Here is a 22,486-nt window from a genome sequence, read left to right as displayed (position 1 = left end):
CCACCCTCCCCCCACCCCTTCCCCTGTCTCAGGCAAGAGAGGGGGCATTGAAAGGGTAGGCAGGACAGCAGCTGCTGTAATTCTGGGGTGCTACAAGAAAACTGGTTTTGTGGCTCTATCAAGAATTTTACTATCTTTTACATTTTTTACATAGTTCTACAATGCAGCCATGTCACAAAGCTGCAAAAGCAATGAAGGATAGAACACAGCTGCAGCACAGCCCTTTCTCAGGGCAAAAACCACTCAGCAGTCTTCTGCTACACTTGCAGCTGCCTCACTATCCCATGCAGTGCTCAGAAACACTTCATGTGTGTACCTCTGAGAGAGACAACAAAAGACCAAGGCAGCAACCAGTCTTATGGCTGTTTTGGATACATTTCTCTATTATTTCACCCAAAACCAAAACAAACACAAAACAAAAAAACCCCACACCACACCAAAAAAACAGTAATTCATCATTACAGCACAGATTCTTTTCATCATCAATCTGCCCAACTCACTGTCAAGCTGGAAGCTAAACCATAGCATCAGTACGTATGTACTTTGGAAACAATGTCTAGTCAATACAGAGCAAAGCTCTACTCAGCGACCTATCTGAAAATTATTGTGAAAAAACCTTCCTAATTTCTCTTTGGCTGTATAGCTTTGAAAAATCCCACTTAGATTTTTAAAAAGTTTCTGTCACAAAGCCACACTCCTCTAAGTCTGTTCTTATTTGCCATGAATCATTTCAATACAAGTTCTCCATATTAACTCCTTCCACCTTGCATGGCATAATTACATATGTTCTCTCTGCATATTTGTACATATTTAACTGAGAGATTCCATGCCATGCGAAGGAAATGTCTCAGTACACATTTATTTCACATGTTATGCTTACACACGGCTACACCATTTACTTCTCAATTTCTAGATAAGCTCTAGCATAGTGCAGGTCTAGTTCATAAACAACAATTATAACACAAGATAAAATACAATGTAAGTACACTGACAGAACATCAGCTGAAAGTAATGCAAAGGGAACTCCCCAAATTGCACATGATAATTAAGGGCCTTCATGACGAATCCCATATGAAGAAAAATTTCATTGTAGAACTGGAAAATGGTAGTCTGTAAGATCAAACAAATGGGAAAGTAACTTTCAGCCTCAAGATACTGTACATTCTGCATGCATGCCAAACCTCAGAAAACTCTCTCTGAAAACCTGACATGGGATCTGAAGATGTCTGGGACAGTATGGAGTGAAAGAAAAGCAGCATTATCTCATGTTTTGCCTATGGTAGCAATGCTGTTTGGGGAAACTCTCTCATCCCTCTCGGTATCACACATCTTGCCCAAATTATCATTTGACCAAAGCATTTGTGTTTGTACTGTTACTACCCTGAAGAGGGCACATGGCCCGAAGGGTTACTGAAAATACACTAGCAGAACACCTCACTCTGCATATCATCTGCCAAACTGAAGTCAGCAGCAAGTGCCAACACAGCTAAGGATCCTTCCTCCTACACCAGTCTTTCCCTTCACAAGACTACAAATTCTCAAGCAGATGAGGACCACTGATCTAGTGCCTGGTGTTGTAGTGCTACTGCTGAGACAGAGTTAAACATACTCCCTTTCCCAGAAGCCCTGTATCTCCAGAGCCTCTGAAGGCAAGGGTGGTCCCTTCAGGAAGTAATGAATCCCCATCACCCAAAAAGATGGGCAAAACATAGCCAGTTAACACCGAGCTCAAGCAGCCTCCCTTCTCCATTCTTGACTACTTCCTGAAATATTTCATCTGCTTCTGTCACCCACAAATCCAAATCAAGAAGGCAGATCATATAATAAGAGTGGTAAACGCTCCTGAGCTTGTAACTAGTAGCTTCTCAAATCAAAGAAACAGGTATAACTTGTTTTTCTTCCTGAAGTTCCTGATCCATCCTCAGAATAACATTGAACTTCAAGCAAACTTCAGGATCCTGACCTTCACTAGACTTCCAGAAAAGAAAATTTGTATTTACATGATTAATAATGTAATTACTATAATTACTTATAATAACACATTAGTATATAATATATGTTAGGTACTACAATACATATTAACAAAGTGATATAGTTACTTATATTTATTAGAAAAATTTTGAAAAGTACAGGCCTCTTTCATTGACTGATGCCTTTAAAGTTTAAAGCAACATTTAATATAAAAGCAGAAAACAGTCATGAAAACTGGGCTATGCACTCATTTTACTCTGGTCTTCCAAGCAAATTTAAGTGCCTTACTTCATTGAGCTTTTTGAAATCCTCCCAGATGTAAAATTCAAACAGCAAATTTATATTGTCCACATAACCTAATTTCAAGATCATGAGGCTATCACCCAAAGTCACTTAAAACTTTTTAGAACAAACTACTTTTTAAAACAAACTTCTTTGTTTAGTTACACTGACTTCCCCAGAGGCCAAAGCAAGGATGGCAACTCAAGTCACTGCAGCTCTCCCCAAACCTCCTGACTGTTTGCAACTCTGGTAGGTGACTCTGTCAGCACTATTTCTGCAAACCATTTTAACTGCAAAAACCAGCATGCACCACTGGCTTCTGCTCTGGCATGCTGTGCTACATACCCCCAGTCTGGTCCTCGGTCACACTGGTGAACCGACCACACTAATCCCAAACGTGTGTCATTTTTTCAAAAGAGATCATTAGTTTCACAGCAGTTTTTGTGGACCTTATTTTACACTGATGAAGGCTAACAGAAACAACCAGAACAGCAACAGCTACTTTGTTCACACAGAAAACAATGTGGAACTGCCAGCATCATTCTGAATTGCCAAAATTGCTAAGTTTTACTGCACTATGTTTAAATAGCTGGTCTACAAAGCAAAGTCACAAAACCGATGGTTGATAATTTCCGTCTCCCATTCACCCTCCCTCACAGCAGATGCCAACTACTCAGCTACATTTCATTAATAAGAAAAACACATAGTCGGCTGATACAAACATGGTAACCAGAAACCTCTCATTGTTTTAACCATTTCGTTCTTGACAGAATAATGAGAAAGGAAGCCTGAACACTGTCCACTTCTAATCTGCAACTATACTTCTTCAGCTGGTGTTCACAGCACAATTCTGCAACTAAAAAGCAGTAACTCTCAGCACACAAATAAAAACTGTATTATGAAAATTACTTGGCAAATCCATGGTTTTGTGGGCTAAAAAAGAAAAGAAACAACGGCAAAATGTGATTTGTGTAAAATGAGAGAAGCTGTGGAGAAGGACGCAACTTTCATGTGAGGAACACTCTCAGTTCCACTCACTACCACCACCTGTGGTTTATGCCCTGACACTTGGCAGCCCAGCCGCTCCCTCTGTGAAGGTTCCGTAGCAGCCCATTCTGGTGCTCTTATTCCTGGAGAGGGCAACCTGGAGAGGAGGCAACGGCCAACAAGCAGGCAGGTGCCCCAGTGAGGCTACCACAGCAACATCCATTGCTGACAGGTTAGCAGAGGACCTCCCGAGCTGTCCCACAGCACTGGCAACTCTGCCCCTGTCTGCCAGCACCTGCAGAGATCAGGGGAAAACTAATTACCACATAAGCTACAGGGACAAAAGCAAAGACAAAAGAATAGTCTGTACTGAAGTGCATCAATAAACAAAGCTGTAGAGAGTTATGCAAGATAGTAGTCATGTGGCATGAGCTTAAAAAAAAAAATTAAAAGGGAAAGGAATAGGAAAAAGCAGACACGGCTACATACCCAGAAAAAAACGGGAGAGAGCAAAACACCAACAACAGCTACTCCAGATCAGAAGTATCAGCTTTTACCATTCCCCAAAGAAAGTTACGCCACGTACCAGGTTTCAGCCATTCAGGAGAAAAGCAGGTCTGTATCACACACATCTCCCACCAATTGGTAGGACCACCCTCTCAAATCACTCCAACTGAGTGCAAAGAAAAACCACCTGCACCCACAAAAACAATCCTCATCTCCCAGCAGCCTTGAAAACCAGACCAAAACCAAGAAAAGCCTGCTGTGGCAAACTCCTACTGAAGGACCTACCACCACCAGACCAAACTCTTACTCCCCTGCCTGCACCTATCTAGTGCTCCCTGCACACTGATCTATGGACACCACCTCCTCAGCCAAATTCTTCAGGAAAGTCTCCCTTTCCAACAAAGATGAACTTCCTCAAGAGAGCTATCCAATTCTTTGTGTGTGCCATGGTCTCACTGTAAAATCCTTCTCCATTTTGCACACTACATCATCAGCTCTATTTATTCTGCTACCCGCCAATATCCCTGAAAATAAACATATATATACACACACACCTTTTTTGTCATAGTAGGAGGGAAAAAGAAATTTCAAGATATCAAACTTCAGATAGATAGCACTGCATGCACAACCACCACAAAAACTCGTTGAGAAATGTTCATTTCTCTGAATCTGATTTTCTGTCATTGTTACCATTCTGGTCTTCTTTTTCTGATCAAATTTAAAAAAAACTAATTGGGAATTCATAGGTTTAGTGAGACCTTGACTAAAGGTCATATTAAACATATTAAAACAAAATTAACATATTAAAAAAAATTAAATATACATGTTAAATGAGAACCAGGGAAGTCTCTTCTTGAATTCTTAGCTTCTCAAAGTGCTCACAGAATCCTCCCCATTTGTTTTCTTTTTTTAACAGACAAAGCATCAATGTCATTAAAATGTAACAGCATCCTTTCAGTATTTAATAGATTCTTGTTATTAAGGAAAAGATCTTTTAGGAGCATAAAAGATTATTCTGATGCCTTCTGAAAGGCAGATTTTATTCTTGGTTTGCCTTTTGTTTTGCACATATTTCCAAACAACACCCTACTGATTTTGCATTTGTGTGGAGTGCCTTCTGTTCATTTATTCAAGTGGGCTTCAGTGACGCTGATAATCAAGGTACAGTTAAATTTTTAAAATCACAAAACTGGAAAAAGCAAATACTAGTTACGCAATACATACCACAAGTTTTAATAAAAAAGCAAAAGCACTGGCACGATTTAGAAGCAATAACCAGAAAATGCAATAATACATTCTAGAGCACAAGCACAATTGAGGTCTGTGCCTGTCATCCCAGCCCCCATTTATTCATCTAACTTCAGCATGTCTTTGGGCAAAAAATACTGATATTCAACTGCCATTCACTTTTGTAAACACAGATTAATCTTGAGATTTATTTTGAAGACATCAGGCTTTGATGTGATTTGTAGTAAGGTATACAGAATAAAGTTACAGTTTTGCACACTCATTGTGTAAAGAAAGCAGCCAACTGTTCAGCCACAATTTACACAAAATAGGCATCAGTGTTTTTCCAGAATTCTTCACATTTAAGCTGTATGGCAATAGAAAACATACAGTATCTATAAACAATGTACCAACAACAACAAAAAGAAAACAGCTTCCCAATGGGTCATATTAGACAGCACTGAGGCACTTACTCAAGCACTGCTGTTCCTGGGAACTACACCTGCATATGTCTCCAGCTGAACCAAGGCTATTACAGAAATAATGAAAACTACTCACAGAAAGAGATGCCACTGTACACATACGAACATTTACAGTTAATCTCCACATACACAACATGACTCAGAGTCAGTTAAGAAATTTCAATCTGCTAAGCAATTCAAACAGCTTCATTGTTAGTTATGATGTAATGAAATTGACCAGTCAACAGTGATAACACTATGTAAGCCTCTCCCATTTGGAGCCTAGATTACACGATTTTACAAGTTAAAAAATTATTTTCCACTGCTACTAAATTACTCCCTATTGTGACAACTAATTTACTAGCAGAATCTTTAAATGAGCTTCCAATTCACCCTGCCTAATAAAATATCTAAAAAACTAATTTCTTACCTGCAACTCAAGCTGCATGGCTGTTCGCAGAGCTTTATTACAAGGACTGTAGCAAAAGGTTGCCTTGAGCATTTGGCAATGCCCTAAATTTTGTCATCAAGTAATGAGTCTGCCACAAATATAATGACCACATCGTAGCAGCCTCCTGGATTTAAATCCCTTTGCGGCTTAAAACTAGATTTTGGATCAATATTAAAACAAAAACAAAACAACCCCCCTAATACTATCTGAAAAGAGTAGAAAGAATAAGAAGCATCAGTGCTGGTCTCACTAACAGGATGCAAATTAGCACTAGGCTGTTTTACATTTGAGCAAGTGTAAAGATAAGAGTATGAAACAGAGAACACTTAGCTCTGCACATAGTCAGCTCACAAGTGCTAAATGCTTCATCATGTAAACGGAAAACCGTTCTTAAGAGACACTAATACTAAGAAACAGAAAAATAAATGTTTTGGGAATGGCATCCTCCCTTTCCAGCCCTGCTTACCCTTTGCTCCCATAAGGCTTCAGTTGTTGGTTAACATCTCTCCATCTGAAAATAAATGCCTGCCTCCTAAAGGCATCTCAGACAGTGTCACTCCTTAATCAGCAGGAGGACAGCTGAGTGATGTGAGGCATTTCCACCTTCTCCCTGGAGCAATCACACCATCTCCACACGGCACTACTGCAACATCAAGAACTAAAATGACTTTAGATGTGGTACTCTCCCATAATGAGAGCCATATTCCAATAAGGCTGCCCTCTAAAAACCCAGTTCTATTACCAGCTGCCTACTAGGACTCAGCTTATTGATACAGCTATTGCCAAGGATCAATCAGTGCAGCCTGAATACAAACCTCAGGGAAAACCCATTTGTAGAAATGAACTCCCAATATGTTTGGTATACCTAGATACAAAACCACAAGCAATAATCAACTGCATTATCTTCAAATTTTTATCATAGTGTGAACATGGTAATCAACAGCAGTAGGTTTGCAAGTTCCAATGCTCTGGCATAGGAAGGATACCAGTAAAATTCTACTAGATTTATAAAATGTGATTAATTTACTTCCCTGCATAAATACCTTAGGAAAAAAACCTAGTTATCTATTTCTCATCAAATTGGAGGGATGGAGGGAAAAAATGTGATCATGGGCTTTGTTACTGTATTTGCAGTGGGTATACCAAGAAGGTAACGTGTGATCAGAATGATACGTATTTCAGCTTGCATCAGATCAGTAATACACACTATAGTCTCACTCCACAATGGAACAACCACATCTAGAAATTGCATGGATGAGTTTCTTCAGAGCAAGTCCCCTTTTCTTTTCACACGACACATTTGTTTGAAATCTAGACATGATCCTTCCCATCCTCCCTCTCAAAAAGACACCAAAATCACCTTTTCTGTAAGAACACTTAAATCCTGTAATTCTTTCTTCTTATCCAGTTTTCCATCCTTCACAGCTCCACGCCCTTCTTAACTATCCACTCTTGATGTCTGTGCCACACAGCTCAGACATGTGGGTGATGCTTACATCCCCTGCCCCACACTTTCAATTTTGCAGTATATTCAATAAACTAACAGCTACTGCTACCTTTCCCTCCTCCAAGCATTTGGGATCCACTTCCACAGATAGCCTTATCTGGAAAGCATTTTCAGATGAAACAGCCAAACACAAATTTGAGTGACTCAAAGGAGCAGGACCACTTAAATTATCTTCCGAAATTCTGATTCTCCTCCTTCCATGAGGTTCACTTTCTTCTTGTTTCAAACTACGCTGTCAACTTCATAGGGCAGTGACCATGTCTCCCACTGATGTTTAAAAACCATAAACCCTTAACACACCTGCCTATCTGGGGCCCTCGAATGCCATCAGAATATGACAGCCCTGGTAGTACCATAAAGCCATCAATTACACTTGAGCCTGAAGTCTTCAGATTTTTGCAGAAAATGGAACTCATTAATTGTGAAAGCAACAAACACTATCACAACCTGCAAGCCCTTTTTCTCCACATAAAGGGACCTACCTAATTTTGTTATATCAGGCACAGTTTAACTGTTGGGAACAAAGTTTCAGAAGCCTTCATAATGACTTCCACAACCTCTCAAAAAATCACTTGTATTTCTTCTCTGTTTCCTAAATGTTTTTTAAAGCTCACGTTTTCAACAACTACAAAAGATTAAACTTCCCTTGCTTCATGTCACATCACAGTAACACAGAAACCTTTGAACATTTTCACATAAACTTCGAAAAACAAATGCAATTAGGTATTAAAATTAAAGCAAAATTCTGAAAATTGAGAAAGCAAGTCTTTGCTTTGGGAGGTCAAAAAAAAGAAGTGCTTTATATCCTGAAAATGATCAAGGCATCCTGAGAATCTTGAAGAAACATGGTGGCAATGTAAGCAAATACAGAACGCCTGAGTACAAGAAAATTTTACCAAATGCTTAAGGCATTCAAGTCCAGAAGTAAATAAACTCCAGTATTTCATCATACAGAGGCTAGACAGGAAAGGGGAAGTGCTAATGAAAAGCTCGGGTTTTTAAGTGTTTCCTGTTCACACTAGAAACACTTCCTTGATTAATCAAGGTATTCCTGTACGATGCATGTCTACATGACCCCCAAATACAAAGACAGCCAATACACAATGAACAGTGAAGCTCACTAACCTCACATTTCCATCTCTGCAGATGGCTACAAGAAGAAGCATTAAGCTTCATTACTGATCCTCACTGCTATCACAGTTTCTCCCCCTTTAGCAGTTTCAGACCTAGGCTGTTCCACATGCTTCTCAGACATGTAAAAAGCCTGAGTAGTTCACCTCAGGCTTTGGACCAGATCACACTGTCCTCCTGCCAAAGAGCTGAGCAGGAGGTTACAGCCAAAGTCCAAATGCATGCCACAATCACCACAGCAAACATTCAGCTGTTTTAGTGAACTCCAGTTTCCACCTGCCACAAAGTTCAACCCCAAAACAAGCACAAGTACTTTACTCCTGTGGGTAACTCTCTGGCTGACAGCTGGGCTGAGACAGAGCCTCTGACGAATTCTATACCTTGCTGTGCATTTTATGAAAAGTTAAGAGCTTTCACCCTCCCACTTCCTGCCTCTGCCACAAACACATTCACTTGAAATACTAATAGAAATACAAGGTTTTGAAGGATTTCTACACAGACTGTACAAATCACAACAGAGCCCCAGAAAAGACAATCATCACAATGCTGGTGCTGTCCTGGATATTGCATGCCTTGCCTCTTGCTCTATACACTTAACCCTTTGGCACAAACCCCACTACTGGTTCAGCATGATGAGTCCAGAAAATCTGTGCCAATGTGCAAAGACGACAAACAGCTATGTGTGTAGTTTGTTGTACATGATAGTATTAGGAATTTAAGGCAACTGAGAAGCAGGCTTTATATACAATACTTCTTTGTCTTAAGTGTTAGAAATACCTACTTTATAGCCCAACTTATACAAGCTACATATACTATCCACTAGAAACTCACTAAACCAACTCTAACTAATTTTGAGACCAAAATTTAGATTAAAACAATTTCTAAGCAGCTTGGTATTAAAATTTAGACTAAAGTGATTTTAATTTTAATGACGCCTGACTTCTAAGTCCCATGGAATATACCTGTCTTCAAAAGCAAGGTATCAACTATATTTTTATGAACTCCTTTGGAGTAAAGAAAATAAACCAACAAGAATTTAAACTAAATTGAATTTTAGCTACAGCTTTTCTCTTTGAGTGAATAGCAATAATCATCAGTTTTTATTACAGTTTTGTCCTTCACAGTCCTCTACTCAGGATGATTCAGGAAACACTGAAGTTGCTTGTTCCAGTACACGCAGAACCCACCTTACATTGTTCTGGCTCAGAACAGTACAAACAGTTCCATCAATACATTTTAAAAAAATGACTTGCCAAAACAAACAGTGGCTCAAAACTGTGCTTTCCCTCTTTGAATGCTGAAACTGATATTCATCATTATTGTCAGTATTAAAGTGATAAAACTTCATTTTTTTCTTGCTTCCCACAAGAATCTTAATATATGCCACCTTCAAACAGTATAGTCTACAAAAATGCTTGTGGCTTTACTGTCAATATCTGATTAATTTTAACCCAAACCAAAGGTTCCTCTGTCTGAACAGAGGGCATACTCAGGGGTGGTAATGTATAAAGAAAAATCTAATAGCATGTTGCCTTAGTAACCAAATATAGAATCTCCGCTACATTTACAATTTTCAAGTCTATAAAGTCTTAAATCTCAAGGCTTGAACACCTTTAACTCATGCAACCACAAAGGATTTTCAACACCTCAGGAAGGGTTTCAGAAGAGCCTGCTGAAGTCATTTGATCACATCTGAAGAAGTTTTGAAGTCACAGCAGCAATCCCGTAAGGACATCTAACCATTTTCATGGTGCTACTGGCTGTAATCTAAGTACCACATTAAAAATCCACACTGCTCTTCCTAGTGAGAGCATTAAAACATTTTTCAGAAGCCAACATAAAAACCTGCAAATCCTGAACAAAGGCTACAGTATTATCTTCTAGATGCATATCTATTCCAGCTGAGCTTTATCCAGGCAGACATTTCAGGATTAGCGTGAACTGTTCAAAGACTGCCCAAACATCATGGTCTGAACACTCAAGTTCAGAGCTGCCAGAAGCACACGTTCAGATCATCAGAGTCTATGCTGCATTTTATGCACCCATCTTCAAACTCCAACACGTGCTTTCAGTATCCTTAATTTTAGACCACTTGACTCCCACCTCTACCCCCCTTTTAGGCAGTTTCAATTAATGTTATTTATCTGGATCTTGCCTGGTTTTACTCTCTTAGTGAAACAGGACATAAACCTTGACAAGGCTTGCAAACAAGTCTTCAGGAACCTAAAATAATGGTTAGAATCTTAGCTGTAACTGATAGAGAAGCTAGCTAGCAAATTACGTTTTCTATTCTCAAACATTACCCCAATCCACCCCTGTACAACTGCTACGATTCTACTGCCACATTGCAAAAGCTGACAAAAACAGCACAACTTTCCTTCTCTGGTGGTAACTGCTGTAACAAAACCTCAGAGAGAGGGGTTGTGACTTCAGTGTTTTACTGAGAGCACTCTTCTCTTAGAAGACAAATGCCCATGCTCTTTCATGGGTGTAACTGTATTCACTTGCATAATGTCTTGCGTTCAGGTGGTAAGGCAACTTGACCCAAAAGCTAATTTGGCCTTAAAATGTATGTTTAACTCTGGTTAAAGCCAAAAATTGCCAAAACACCACCTCATCCTCTATTAAAAACAAAAAACAAACCACACTGACTAGTGCTAAACCTCACCTTTTTGGTTTATGAAAATTGATGGAAATGCTGTAACTATGCCACCATGTCAATTTGACATGTGGTCCTGACACCACGATGACCTCTGTTTTCTGATGCTTTTACTTAGATCCCAAGCAGACAACAGTTATCTCTTATTTCAGAGTGGCCAGAAATACTTATTCATATCACAACAGCCACTGTAAACCATTCTCAATGCAAAATTACACAGATTAATAACAGTATCAAGATCGTTTGCTAGCTTAAATAAAAAAAGTAGTTTGCAATATCCTCTTATTTTCCTCTAAGTTTTCTTTTTCTTTTCTCTTTTATAACAGAGAATATCCTCATAAATATCCCAGCATCATGAACTTTCCAGTCCTCTTTGCATAGTCACTATGAACTTTCCACAGTAACCAGCTGGGTCTTTCAGTACCAAAAACTCTCCCAAGGAACGTTAGGGATCTGTACAAGGGCAGCATCAAGGGTGCTTTGCTTCATGGTCAAGGCAGAAGTGGCACATGAAGCTTTTGGTAATGACACAGTGTGCTTGGCCTTAGCAATTCAAATGGAACAATATATCTGTAGCACTAAAACTCCCTGTTATGGCAACCATAGGCAACCCTGTCCATTTAAATTATCAATCACCAACCACGTAGCTTAGTAGCATCTATACATCTCTTCCTTCTGAAAGAAATGACAGCGAAATGCTGGAGACATTCTGCATGCAGTCCCAACAAAGTATCTGTCATTTTCCCTCACCAAGACAGCAATCACCAGCCCCTTCTGCCCTTACCTAGAGTCAGTACTGACTAGTCCAAAGCAAAGGCACAGAAGAAACACAGTTTTATTTCATTCCTCTGCAGAGGTCCCACTGCATTAGTTCTGGTACTACAGCTCAATTTCTTCTAGCATAAATGTGAAATCCAAAAGTAATTCACTATTTCTTCACAAGGATGATTCAAGAAAAGTGATAGGTGGCAAAATTCTGTTGCATTTCAATAATACTAATTCCCAGGAAGTGCAACATGATGCATCTGAGAATCACAAATGAGAATAGCTAACCTGGACAGACAGCACTCCTTTCACAATCCTGATACCTGGCCACCACTGCATGTAGTAAAATATTTTCAAGAACACAAAGGTGGGTAAAGGAGGGAGAGATGTGAAGATGCACCAACCATAAATATGCCCTCCTACATAGCTTGCAAGTCAAGAGCAAGCCTAAGTTTCTGCAGGAACAGCTTGCTCTCCCCAGCAGAGTAAGGTTTTTTTTGCATCGGCCACTATACTGCTTAAGAAACTATGATTTAGGCCATCTCATGTTCCTCCTCTTTGAAAGTAAGTCTTATTCAACAGAGAATTAGTTTTTTTCCTCAAACACTTTTATCAGAGTAACAAATATCCTAAAATAATAAACTTCAAGTATAATTTTGGTACAAAATACACTAATGTAAGTAAATAGCAACTAAATTGGTAGAGTGATATTAGTGCAGCTATGATCAAAGTCAGATAGCCATCTCCAGAACATCACATTTACCCCCAAATGTCATCTCGAAGTCTACCAAATGGGAAAAGGACAGCTGTGTTCCTTATAAAATCTCCACACTCCAAGGAATGTAAATAAGGGATATTGTTAAAATGAAAGATCTAGTTAAAGCTATACATTTGTAACTTCTAAAAGGTTTTCTCCTCCTTTTTGTATCTTTAATCAAAGGTTATAAATGTGTAAGAGATGGCTGTTGCCATGGAAATATTCAGGCCAGAATCTCTCTGTGGGAACCTCAAAGCTCCCTTCACTGCCGGGCGCCTTGTAATGACAGGGTCACATTAGCACCGTTGACTCTCAAAGCCCATTTATTGCATAGAAATTAGCACAGCTGAATTCATTCACCTTCCACAGACCAAACAGTAACTATTCCTGCTCAACTGATTTTCTGCTGCACTCGCCCATTCCCCTAGGACATGCTCCTAAACCTGTTTTAGCACCATCCTTCACACTACAGCAAATTCAACTTCAATGTATATTGCCTTCTCAGCAAACACTAAGCAGAAAACAGAGGTTGCACAGGCCATCAGATGTTTCACCTGATCAAGAGCATCATTTCATAATACATTGAGAAATTTCTTTTTCCAAAGCAATTGACATATAATAAATCTGCATTCTACTCCAGAAGATGGAAAGCAGAACTGTGAAGAAAAACAGAAGCAGACATGCAGCAACAGGAGCTGAACTCTCCTAAAAGCCAACAATTAAATTAGAAAACAGAAGACAGCCTCTGAATCATGGTTACTTTTACCTCTGGTGGTTGTCAGCGCTGAAGAGGGAAAAAGAAGTTCTTAAAAACCTCAGTGGAATTCCTGGATATCAGCATGTACCATTCGATGCACAATCGATTTATGCACATAGGAGGCCCATTTCAATACAAATGCAAACAGATGCCTTTTTTAATTATTATTTTAAATCAACTCAAAATAGGCAAATTCAACCATCTGAGAATGTCTTCTTAACAACATCTGAATTTACACATGAGCCAATATACACATTTAGTTTATGCAGTTATGTATTTGTATGAAATAGAGATTTGTGTCACATACCCTCTGACACTGCAGTAATAAATCCTTAGGCACATAAAAGATAAGATTCAAAATACATTTAGAACAAATTTATCTACATATTTGAAGAAAGAAACTATTTCAGTAGTATCCACCCTCATTAAAAACAGCCAGTCAAATATTTTAAACAACTAATATACTGCAAATGTATACGTATGGGTTCAGGTTTGGGTTTTTTTTAATTCTTTAGAGAGAGAAAATTGTAGAGAAAAGCTCTTAAGCCTGTAGAAAGGTCTCACATATTCACCATACAATCCTTTACAACTAATTCCAGCACAAAAGAAGTGAAACAAAAATTACATTCTATGTCTCACTTACCTAGAAGATAACCAGAACGACCTTTCAAGGCAGTTTATCAATTTCACTGATGCTGAGTAAAAACCTGTCAGATTCAACAGCACAGTAAATTTATTTCTACAGGGCCAAGCATCTAAACATGTAACCACAGATTTTTCACAATCCAAATAATTTAATGAAGAAAAAGGCAGTCATTCTCTCACCTAAATAACACTAGACTTTAACAGGAAAGAAGAATTTAATTCCCACTACTTAGCAAAATACAGACACTTTTTAATGGCTTTGCAGGGGTTTTTTATTGTTTGGCTTTCTTGGTGGGGGTATTAATTCCATCAAAGGTACTTATTTTCTTTACACCTACAGTTCTGATGGATGAATAATTTTCTGACAAATTGACCCTTCAGGTGGGGTACATCTACAGCCATATACAGATGGGGATCTGTGTGCGCATATATATGCACCTCTAGCAAATCCTTAGTAATTATATGCAATTGCTGAGTGGAAACAGGAATGCCTAATTTCTTGCCTCTGGCCATTTTAGGCACTTTTTGTGAAAAGGAACAACAGATATATGGGAGTAAAAAAACAGCTTTGAGCACAGCACTGGTCCAGCAGACTCCTAAGGTCTGCAGACAACTAAAGCTTACTAACTGAGGGTTTTTGGTTTTGGGGGATTGTGTGTGTGTGGTTTTGGTTGGTTTGGATTGTTTTGTTGTTGTTGTTTTGGGGAGTTTTTTGTTTGGTTTGGATTTTTGTTGTTGTTTCTTTGAGAGGTCAGGAGAGTATACTTGCGCAGGACCCTGTACCTGACGGAAACCTCTGCAGGCATAGGCCCAGCCTCAGCTACGTTCCATGCACACAAACTTGCCAGCAAGACCAGGGCCCTGATTATTAACTTCTGCATGCAGACCACTCTTCTCTTCTTAAATGCTTTGCAGACAATTCTTACCGTACTCAAATTAAGTGCAGATTTAGACACAGCACTATCTCGTGGCCCACACTGCAATGTCTGGCATGAATTACAGAGTCTACTTGAAAACATCCAAGATGGGGCTCAGAAAGAGGGGCAATAAATATTTTATAAGATTAGGTTGAGAGAATATTGATTTCCTAAAACCTGCCATTGTATCAGTTGGTCCAGTGATCCTCTTTCCACAGACTGTCTTCCTTACACTCTCAGACAAGCAAAAGGAATCCCATCTGATTTTACTGAACAGCCAAATGCTTGCATTAAAAACTGGGATTTCATTTCTTAAATATGACCTAGTAAGTGTCTTTTGAATAAATTCAAGCATTACTAGATGAGGTGAAAGCCGAGTATCTGTAAAATAGTGTACTGACGTGCATTCTTACAAGTTACTTTAACTCTAGCAAACAAACCAGTGTTATCCATGTGCGTATGACAGTCCCATATACCACAGGGTATTTATTGCCAGTTTAGTCTTTCCTACTGTCACAAGAAATGATCTGCAAACCAAAAAGGTAAAGTAAAGCATTTTATGGAGATAAATTACTGAATTAACTGTGTCCCCACACAAACTTTGACCAGTCTATATCATGCTCAGCTAAACAAACAACAGCTCCTTTTGAAGCATTCCAGAATTATGAGTTTAATTACAACAAATATAAACAAGGTCAAGCACAGCTTCAATGACCTGATTTCAGAGTTCAATTCAATGTGCACTTTGTTTTTTAAAAGGTCTATACTGCTCCATTCTCCCCAGAACACAAAATTTACACAGAGAGTTCAAATACAAATCCAAGAGCTTCCACATCTCTAGGTCTCTTCCTTACATCCTGCATTGTTTCTCCAGTAACACACAACCATAACTCATTAGCTCTTTCAGTGGAAATGAGAACGAAGACATTCTATAAAAAACAAAAAGCCTCCACATTTCTATGCACCTCTTTGTATATTCAATGACAAAGTTCATACAGTATCATTTGTTTATTAAAAAAGAAAAAAATCAAGCACAACTGAGCATATACTTACAAAATCAATTACTTGGGGCAAGAAGAATGCCTGCTTTATATTGGGAGAAGGAAGAAAACTCAGAAATACTGTTAAAGCCTGCCTGTGAAAACTACTCTTGAACAAAGCAAGAACTATAATCATGTTTCATGCATTTTTCTCCCTACTCCTCTGCTCTTCCATTTGCAATGCATGCAAATCTGTGTGGACCTGGAGGTTTTACTAAGGCACAGGGAACACCAGCCTCCCCACTGTCTCGCCTTGCTGCAGTTCTGTCAGACCTTCTTTAGCTTCCAGACAACCTTTGGTCTCTCTGTTGCATGCCAGAAAAGAGCTAAGTAAGTTTGTAGAAGATTTTCCTCTCCTCCCTGTTTTCCCAGTAGAACTGTCCATCTCCATAAACCTTCCTCTGCTTTGCATATCCTTTTCTGTCTCCCAGCTCAGTCAAGCAATCAGATGCACTAATGATGCCACAATTTCCCAGTCCGCTAATTCCATATATTTCCCAGTCACTTCCACAGCAGTGCTCCATCACCTACACATCTGCTCAGCATGCACAATCCTGCAGAGGAAAACACAACCAAGCTCCATGCAAGAGACAGGGAGCCTGCCTGTCCTTGCAATGAGGCCAACAGGTACTAATTTTGCAGCAGTGTTCAATCCTCTTTAGCCTGCCTCATATATAGGCTAATACCAATTTTTTAAGAGGATCAATGCAGAAAATGCCTAGTGGATTATGAGTTTACTGCTGTACATGAACAGACAAAAAGGAATAGGTGGAAGAGCAGAGAAAGACAAAAAAGTGTGTCCACTATTTCATGTGCCAATAAACTTGGTTCTAAACTTGATACGTGGTCTTCAATTAACTATATCTAGTCTTTACTAAGGTTCCTAAGTTCCTTATCTGCTTACATGTACAGATTTTTATTATTTTTTTGTCTGTTTACAGGTTTTTATTATTTTCTCATCTGTTTTGTTTTCCCCTCAGGCCACAAGAACTGGACCACTCAGTACAGAACAACATACTGTTGAAATAAAGGCTGCTGTTGGGTGCTTTAAAAGACTTACTGGTCAAAAGTCTCAGAGTTACAGTACTGAGAACAACATGCATGCCTCTTCATTCAATAGAAGTCTTTTTTTCCTCCTCCATCCCATCATAAAAAAAAAAAAAGCACTACACATACTAAAAATAAGTTTTGGCATATTTTTTCATTTCATTTTCAGAAATGCTCACATACCCAGAAGCTCACTGCACCACAGCTTGGTGTTACAGGGAACAGCTCTTGGACGCCCTTGGCTGGAAGTGGCGCTCAACACACTCCGTACTACAGGCAATATCCTCCCTCATGGTGAAGGCAGGCTACAGCAACACCTTCAGAAGGCTGAACAGGCCTTTGCATTCCTGGACTTTACAGGGAGATAGAACACCATAAAAGCTTTTTGGCTAGAATACAATTAAATGTAAGACCTCATTAATCCAATTCTGGACAGCAAGATCTGTAACTTCCCAATCCAGGATGATGGCACACATTAGTCTGAAATATGAGGTACTACTTTTTTCTTTGCAGCTGAAGACCTTTGGGAACAGGAAAAGTAATTTTTGGTTCCTTTCATTAATTCATCCAAGAAACAATGACAAAACCCTCTTATCAAAAGGGAAACAATTAAAATATCTTCCACATCTAGCCTGCACATCTATATCAACACACGGGCAAGTTAACTGCAAGTGGAAGCTACAGCAGTGCTTTTGGCATTCCCAAGCTCCTTCTGGTACACAACCAGTTGAATAAGCTTCACTGGAAAGCAGCTCTTCAGCCACTTCAACTTCCCAAACTCAAGTAACGTAAGTGGGACTTTCCTCATTCTATTCAATACCCTTCTTTTACCTATCTACCTAGACACTCAAGCACGGGACTACTATGCACAGACAGATGAAGAAGGCCTTATAAAAGACTGCTTTGTCATCAGAAAAATAACTAGTTACAAAGAAGGAGGCATAAAATTTCAGAGAAAGCACAACCAAATAAAAAGCCAAAAGCACTTCCCAGCTCCTTGTTTTTTATGCAGCCTCCCAACTGAGCATACCTTTCTTCAGTTAATTGACATGTCATAAAGCAACTAAGTATAGGGCACAACAGAGAATACCCCCCCAACAAACTGTTTAATATTACCACAGTGAAAGTTTATAATCCGCTTTGCTTTTGTTGTCATCTTTAAATCTCCAACCTTATTCTCACATGCTTCCCAGAATCTAAAACACCATGAAAAATTGTCTCAGTCATGTCTACAAGTACTTAATTCTCAGTTTAATAAGAAACATAGTAGATCACCACCCGTTCATGAATAATGCTTTCATGGTCATATACCTTCAGAAATTACTTTTCAACTCATTTAAATCACAGAATATGAATCCAGTAAGATCCAATACCTGGAAGCATTGAAGGCTTACAAGAAACGTTAGTCAGCTTTGGAAATTATTTTATTACCTTTGCACAGCAAAAACCAGGATAAGTAACTTCACCTCTGAACATTCAGGGGAAATACTTTATACTCTTGTTACCTACAAAATCCCTATTGCAACAACTGCCTTGAGATTCCATTTTTCCTGGAGAAGACCAAAACTAAATCGAAACAACTGGCAGAGTTCCGAGACAACATAACTATGATAGAAACGCTTCAAGATTTTATTTCTACTGATTTGGAGTCGCACTTTGAGAAGTCATCCTTAAAAATCAGATTACGGCACAACTGCCTATCAACTTATCCAACACGTTTTGCTAACTAGGCGGCATATGCACCTAGTATTATATCTAATGCTAGCAGCCCAAAGCAAGAATTAATTTTGACATGACTGAAAGAGACCTTCCACTTGCTTCACTGCAAGAAAACATCTAAGAAAACGTATTTTAACACAAAAATATTCATTTGGCACACACCCCCTAAGACAGCTGGGAGAGAGGGCAAGAGTGTGCTGCAAAGCAAGCACAGTGCAGTTTCCAACTCCAGCCAAGTGGCCTTCAGCAGATGACAGATCCTTCTGAGTTCTCCAGCTCCTCCCCAGCAAGAAGGTGCATGAAGCACGTAACTCTGACGCTCACATGCTCAGGAGGCAGGCCAATAAGGGATGCACCAGGGCATCCAGAACATCTCTCCTTCCTGCAGGACCTCCAAGTGGTGTAAATCCACACATTTTGGCAGGCTACTGCTATATCCATGCAAGTTTAACAAAAAAGGTTATCAAGTGTTCATTGTAATGGCTGTTTATACAGGGACTGGGGGGGGGGTATCGTAATACCAGCAAAGAGATGGCAACATCGCGTATTAGGTCTGCGGGCGCTGTACTTACAGCGTCCAGAAAAACCAATGAATCAGTGTTACAGTTGTGAAATGGAACCATTCACATCAAACGCTTCATTTGTTCTGGAAGCAGCTACCGCCGTCCCCATCAGCTACAATGGCTTTTGTTTCTTAAAAAAAAAGAGAAATTTAAAAAACAGCTACAGACCTATCTTGGTAGGTACGAATGCAAGCAGCTTTTGTCAGCAGACTCTGTAGCAGTCCTTGACCATTGAAAAAGGTATATAAAGTAATTGCTTCAGGGGAGGGGGGAAAGATAGTGAAATACTCCCTCTCCAAGCCAAGAAATCACAGTAAAGACAGATTTCACCTGTCAATCCAGCGCCCCATTTACAAAGCTTTCTTGCCCTCCCCGCCTCCCCCACCAAGAATATAGACATAGTAACAGATTCCCATGCCACTCATTTGCTTTCAGTGGAAATAAAGTCACCTATACCTCATCTCTGCTACCGGAAAGAACGATGAGTGTCCATCCACACATAGCCTGCTCACCCCAGGCAGCCCACTGTACAAATGTTCTTCCCAGCACAGCAGGGAACACGGTACGTACAGTGTTTCACCCTACACGGGCTACTCGGTTCTCTCTTACAATGCCCCTTTCTAACTCAGTTTGTAAATGATACTCCCACTCCGGCTCGGCCTCCACATTTGCCATCCATGCAGCCAGCACAGCTTCCTTTAGGCGCACTTGCGTAATTGCCTGAGCTCGCACTCTTTCTAATAAAAGAAGTCATTAAACAGTTCTCCAACAAAACCACCACACAGGTATCCAAAAGGGAGTATGAGATCAGTAGCTATTTCTGAGCCTGATGGGCATAAAGCACTCAACAGCCTTGTGCTCATTACTGTAGGAATTTTAGTTTTCTTTAAAAAAAGAGGCTTTATTACTACAGTGACTTCCAGAGCTACTAGAAACACTTGGGTGCCACAGACTTAAAGGCGATGTTTCACATTTTTCAGCCGAACTAACTCCCCGCAAGAGGTACATGATAATAAAGACATGAATGGAGATAGGAAAATGTTTCAGCATTAAACCAAAAAGCAGACTTGAAAAGCCCTTCAACCTACAGATCCATAGATCCATCAGGTTCCCTCCCACACCAGGGCAGGATCAAGCTACTGTTCCACTCCCTGCTAAAGGCAGTCACGTAATAGAACGGAGCTGCAACAATGAAGTTACCACAGCTGCATTCGTCCACTCAATCCTTCTCCCCTAAACGCCCATTACGTAGTTTTGTATACGCGGAAAATACCATGCAACAACCCACACATCCGCGAAGCAGTAAAGACATCCCCTCAGAATTAGCAGAGGGGCAAATGGGGACAGAAAACTCTCTCTTCACCCGTACCTTGCAAACTCGGCACCTCTGTGGAGACGTGATTTAAAGTCTCCTTGACAGCTGAAAAATAAAACAGCACATAACAGCTCTTCAGCACACATGCAGCCGGTTACCCGACAGCAAGTACCCAGTACCGCGTCCTGCTATTCGCTGAATGAGGGACGGCGGCTCCCAGCAGACAGCGGCCTCCCCGAAGCGCCCGGACACACTCCTGGCAACCTGGGCTGCTGGCCTTTGGAAACCGACCGCTTTCCAGCCGGGCGAGAACGCCTCGCATTCGTCCCCACCACCCTCGGGCGCGCTCCCAGCCCCCCGTCTTCGCGGCAGGTGCGGCGAGCACGGGCGGTGGGGACCCGGCCGCCGCCCCGGACACGCACCTGGCGGAGCCGCAGCCACCGGGCAGGCGATCGCTCCCGCCGGAGTCAGCGGGGCTCGGGGGCGGTGGGAGGAAAAGCAGATTTATAAACCTGACAGCCCTCGCTCATTTGCTGCTGCTGGAGGCTCCTCCTCTCCGCCTCACTCCAGCCGCGTCGCAGGCGGGGGCTGCCTCAGCCCTCGCCCCCCGCCCGAACCCAGCGGCGGCCCGGGCCCCGTCAGGCGGCAGGACCGACTGCGTTCCGTAGGTGCGGCGGCACCGCGCGCTCCCACTCCGGGTCACTCAGCCCCACACCCACCTCGGTGGGAGAAGGCGCGGCGGGCACGGACGGTCGCTGGCCCCAGTGCCGACCGCTCCCTCGCCGCCGCCCCCTGCTCCCTCCGCCCGCCCCCCGCCGCCTTCTCCTCCTCCCCCGGCCGGCGCACAGCCTGCCCCGCTGGGCGCTCCTACCTGCGGGGGGCTGCGGCGCTCCCCTCGCACAGCCCCCGCCCGCCTCGGCGCCTTCCCCGCGGCTGGGGCTGGGCCGGCGCAGCCCCCTCCTCCCCCCGCCGGCGGGGGCAGGGCGGTGGCGGCGGGAGGGGCAACAGGAGGAGGAGGAGGAGTTGGTGCCCGTGTGTAACAAGTTTGGGTTGTCCCGCAGTATGGCGGCCGAGCGGCGCTGGGGGCGGGCCCGGCCCTCCCTGGCGGGGGTCCGGCTGCGGGGGCTGAGCCGCCCTCTCCTCGGTGCTGCTCGTCCCTTCCCTCGCGCCCGGCGCAGCCCCGTTAACGGCAGCGTCCCCGCCAGGCGGCCGGAGCAGCAGGGGCGCCGTGTGACATCAGCCCGGTCACGGCGCCGAGGAGCCGCTCCTCCCGCGCCACCTGGGGCTGCGTGGCTTGGCGAGGCGTCTCTGCCGAAAGCAGGTGCGGTGTCCCGCAGTTCAGCTGGGCCGTGCAAGAGCCGCCGCAGCTCCTCGCACCTAGTGCCACTTGTCGCATTCCGCTGCTCCTCCTCCGCCTTTTCGTCTGGGGCAGGATGGGTCCGCTCGCCGCAGACCACAGGGAAAGCCGCACCTGGGATCCAGCTTCTCGACACCATGGGAATGGAATAACTCGTATCGAAAGCAAACGTTATTGGAATTACTGCACCTTAAAGCGTAGATTCGCCTAGGTGACTGCTTGGCGGTATATAAAAGGAGGAAAGAAAATAGGTCAGTAAATGCACAGATCTCACCCGAGATCCTTCTGCTGCGTCACTGATGGGTTATTGATTACCATCATGTCCGTGCACGCCTGGTGTTACTGTTCAGATGAATGACATGGACCGACACATGGGTGTCTGGTTTTGGATTGGGGTTTGGTTTTTTTTATTGCTGTGGAA

General features: G+C 41.8%; 1 protein-coding gene across 3 annotated transcripts in view; it reads right to left on the bottom strand.

Annotated features, from left to right (window-relative positions):
- Positions 1-22,402, bottom strand: part of LOC121667172 — a 63,187-nt gene extending 40,785 nt beyond the window's left edge. For 2 of the 3 annotated variants that reach the window (XM_042033546.1, XM_042033549.1), the window contains exons 1-3: positions 21,580-22,402; positions 20,763-20,813; positions 14,106-14,169 (exon numbers count right to left, since the gene is read on the bottom strand). In XM_042033546.1, the coding sequence (XP_041889480.1) occupies positions 14,106-14,169; positions 20,763-20,813; positions 21,580-22,204 (740 nt within the window). In that variant the 5' untranslated portion in view covers positions 22,205-22,402. The remainder of the gene's footprint in view (positions 1-14,105; positions 14,170-20,762; positions 20,814-21,579) is intronic. The other variant, XM_042033547.1, reaches the window with a different exon arrangement.
- Between the last annotated feature and the right edge of the window lie 84 nt (positions 22,403-22,486).

Source organism: Corvus kubaryi, unplaced genomic scaffold (genome assembly GCF_017639235.1).
Source record: "Corvus kubaryi isolate FWS band 111438036 unplaced genomic scaffold, C.kubaryi_AGA036_p1.0 37357, whole genome shotgun sequence".
NCBI classification, from domain to species: domain Eukaryota; kingdom Metazoa; phylum Chordata; class Aves; order Passeriformes; family Corvidae; genus Corvus; species Corvus kubaryi.
This window is presented reverse-complemented; position numbering and strand designations above follow the sequence as displayed.